The sequence below is a fragment of the Symsagittifera roscoffensis genome, chromosome 6, assembly GCF_963678635.1.
Source record: "Symsagittifera roscoffensis chromosome 6, txSymRosc1.1, whole genome shotgun sequence".
Classification (NCBI taxonomy): domain Eukaryota; kingdom Metazoa; phylum Xenacoelomorpha; order Acoela; family Convolutidae; genus Symsagittifera; species Symsagittifera roscoffensis.
Window position 1 is genome coordinate 48,488,733 of NC_087067.1, and position 3,288 is coordinate 48,492,020.

Below are 3,288 nucleotides of genomic sequence, written 5' to 3' on the forward strand. Positions count from 1 at the left end.
TGTGTTAACACATGATAAATTATAAAACCTTTCATTTACAAGCCCGACATTTGTTTTTCTACTCTTACCATTCAGATTGCACAAAATCCTCATTTTTTGCTGTTTTTACAATTACATTATAACACTTTGGATAACCATCCGTTAGCCTCCGTTTGTTAAATTTGCAAACTTGAGTCACTAGAAGTTATCATAGTGAAAAATGATTTCGAGAACGAAGTGGAATAATGAGTCGGAAAACATTTGCTAAAAAAATTCAACTTATTATATGTCTGCTAACAATTTTTTTGTAAACTTCATCTTCAGATAAAAATTATGTGTGGTATTTGGGCTGTATTCGGGTGTCCAAGCAAGGCTCTCCTCTCCAAATGCCTCCCGGATGTTCTCAAAATCAGACATCGAGGCCCCGACGCATTCAGCATGCTCAGTGTGGGTGAACTTGAAAACTGCCTGCTAGGAGGGTCTTTTTAATTATTTAGCCCAGAATAAACAGAAACCATGCAGTCTAACTGTTAAACTTTTATTTTTCAATATACTCAATTTCTGCTTTTATACCTTATTCAGTCGAATATTTTGTGATAATCATATTTAATAGGTAAGTTATAAGTATTATTCAAACTCTCTCGGTTTCAAGTGATCAGATGCAAACATGGATTTGTCCTCAGATAAAAATATTTGTGCAGAAACAAGAGTTGAAAAAAAATAAAATGAAAACAGACGAAAATATAAATGAAAACAGAAACAAAAAGAAAACTAAAACCCAAGAAGACCCTTCTAGGTTTCGTCCGACTGTCAATCGTGGATCCCTTACACGGAATGCAACCCCTGAAATTGAAGAAGCATGAACACCTTTTCTTAGTGTTCAATGGCGAGATTTATAACTACCTGCACTTAAAAGAGCAGTTTGGGTTCGAATTTGAGACTAATTGTGACACGGAAGTTATTTTGCACCTCTACGCAATAGGCGAGTTCTGATTGTTCTGAGGCTAATAAAAGAATATTTCCTGATTATTTGTCTCCTGATGGTAAAAGAAACTGCATCAGAACCAAAACTCAACCCGAAAATTTTTCTGAAGTTGGATTTTGGGCGCCCAAATATACTTAAAATGAGAGGGAGGGCTTGCTGAAGTGCATTTTTGGTTACTCAAAACTACTTGAAACTAGGTTTGACAAACCATTTTCTCATACCGCCCGCGAAAATTGTAAATGCAACGTTCTAATGTGGTATATCAAGCATCAAATAAAAAGAGCCGACGACCTTGGTCGTAGATAAAAAATACTCATTCAACTTCCCGGGTAGAGGTGCTCACTTAATGTTTCGACTTTCAAAGTGCTCGGCCAAAAAAGTATAATCGAGACAGGGTTAGGGTCGAGCTCAAATTCGAGGACGGTCGAGCTTGGTCGAAACATACATTGATCATGATTCAACTTAGGAACCAAAACCCAAATTTAGCATTTTTGACAATCTTGACTACTGCAGGCGGAATTGAGTTCTGTGTGCAACATCTTCATGGAGTGTTTGCCTTCATCTTGGCAGATGTAATCAACAACAAAGTGTTCTTCGCCAGAGACACTTTTGGGGTGCGACCTCTCTTCTCCCTCGAACAACTGCAGGGATCAGAGTGGCCTGGATTCACAGTTGTGGGGTCAGAGGTCAAGTCACTGATGACCGCTCATAGGAGTTGTCCTGAAGGCACTGCTACTGTCAAGATACATCTTCCGGGTGAGTCGATTTTCCGACTTTTTTATTTGTTTGTCGGGAATGAGTTATGACTTTCGGTCTGCACTCATAGAGTAATTTCAGATAGGGTACACCGTCTGCTCGTCACGCTATCTTACTTTCGGTCGGATAGATTCGTGCAACTTCTTAGTCTACTCTTATATCTCTTATATCTTACTCTTATATCTCCTAGTCTCAATAGATCTAGTGTATACTGGGTTTCGCGAGTTAGTTCTTGGTGATTATCCAGAAGGAGAACAACTGTAGTCTAAGATTTATTCAAATTGTTCTGGTGCTGAAACTACAAGTAGTTTCAGCACTTACAAATAAGTGTCAATGTTAGAGATGGAATATGATTGGTTAGAAAGTAATATTTTATAGTGATAGTTTTATCAATAATATAATAGTATTTATATCCATTATAAATACTAGTTTAGAACTGGTTCCAGGAACTTTATGGTTGAAACAGTGAAAAAAACTTACTAAACTCTCCTGCAAGCAAAAGAAATAAAAAACGAGAAGACAAAAAGAAAATTTATCCACTTTATGAACCAAGTTCTCAGTGCCTAAATTCGAAATCAAAAATGGCGACGGTGTTGATATTTTTCCAATTTGCACTAATTTCATCTCAAATTTTTTTGTCACAGTATAATTTCAAATCAAAAACAATTGATTGATGGATAAAACAAAGTTTTATTGGATTTTTACCCTGATTTAGGCCATTTTTCCGAGTATGACCTCTGTCCCAAATCTGGATCTGTCCACCTTGTTAGAAGTGAGCGCTTCCATGAAGTCTGGGCCAAGCCAGTCTATGCTGTTAGAGAAACCACACCTGAAATGACTTCTCTTGAGAGAGTGCGACACACTCTGACAAATGCGGTTGATGTGAGAATGATGGCCGATTGCAAACTGGGCTGTCTGTTGTCCGGGGGTCTGGACTCCAGTCTGATTTGTGCCCTGGTGAAGCAGAAGATGCCAGAGTGGGGGTGTAACTATCCTCTGGAGACATTCGCCATTGGTATTACATTGACATTGATATAAAAATCAACTAAATGGTTCAATTTTTCTTAGTTTTATGACTAATTTTGCAAATGGAAAGCAACTGATATCTCAAGATTTTAAACCAAATCCTTCAGTAAGGATTCAACTTCGATAGAAATCCCACCATTTGATGAAATCCTATATCGTGACTAAATCAGGGATCCTATAGGGCTTAGGACCTTCATTTTTTAGGTTCATAGTGCTAGAAACTTAGTGTGATCATAATTTGTGTACAAAATGTTCTTCATTGCAGGTCTTGATGCCAAGAGTAGTGACTTAGTCGCGGCTCAGATGGTGGCAGATCACATTGGATCCACACATCACAACATTATACACACTGCTGAGGAGTTCCTATCATGCATAGATGACCTCATCTATCAAGTAAGAGCAACTGATACTGAAAAAAAAAAGACTTTCAACTTAAGAAAAAACTTAATCCTAACCTAATAGTTGACGAGAGCTCTACAAAAATGATACTGATATGATAAAATTCGGCTGGGCTTGTATGTCGCCGTAAATTAATTCAGCAG

The 3,288-nt window shown here is 37.7% G+C and overlaps 1 protein-coding gene across 1 annotated transcript; it reads left to right on the forward strand.

Annotated features, from left to right (window-relative positions):
• Positions 1-268: 268 nt before the first annotated feature.
• Positions 269-3,139, forward strand: LOC134848137 (asparagine synthetase [glutamine-hydrolyzing]-like; the record flags this gene model as incomplete). The annotated part of the gene is given in 5 exon segments (XM_063865494.1): positions 269-450; positions 772-961; positions 1,478-1,720; positions 2,436-2,735; positions 3,012-3,139. Coding segments are annotated over 5 exon segments (999 nt in total), but the record flags the coding sequence as incomplete, so codon positions are not given.
• Positions 3,140-3,288: the final 149 nt, after the last annotated feature.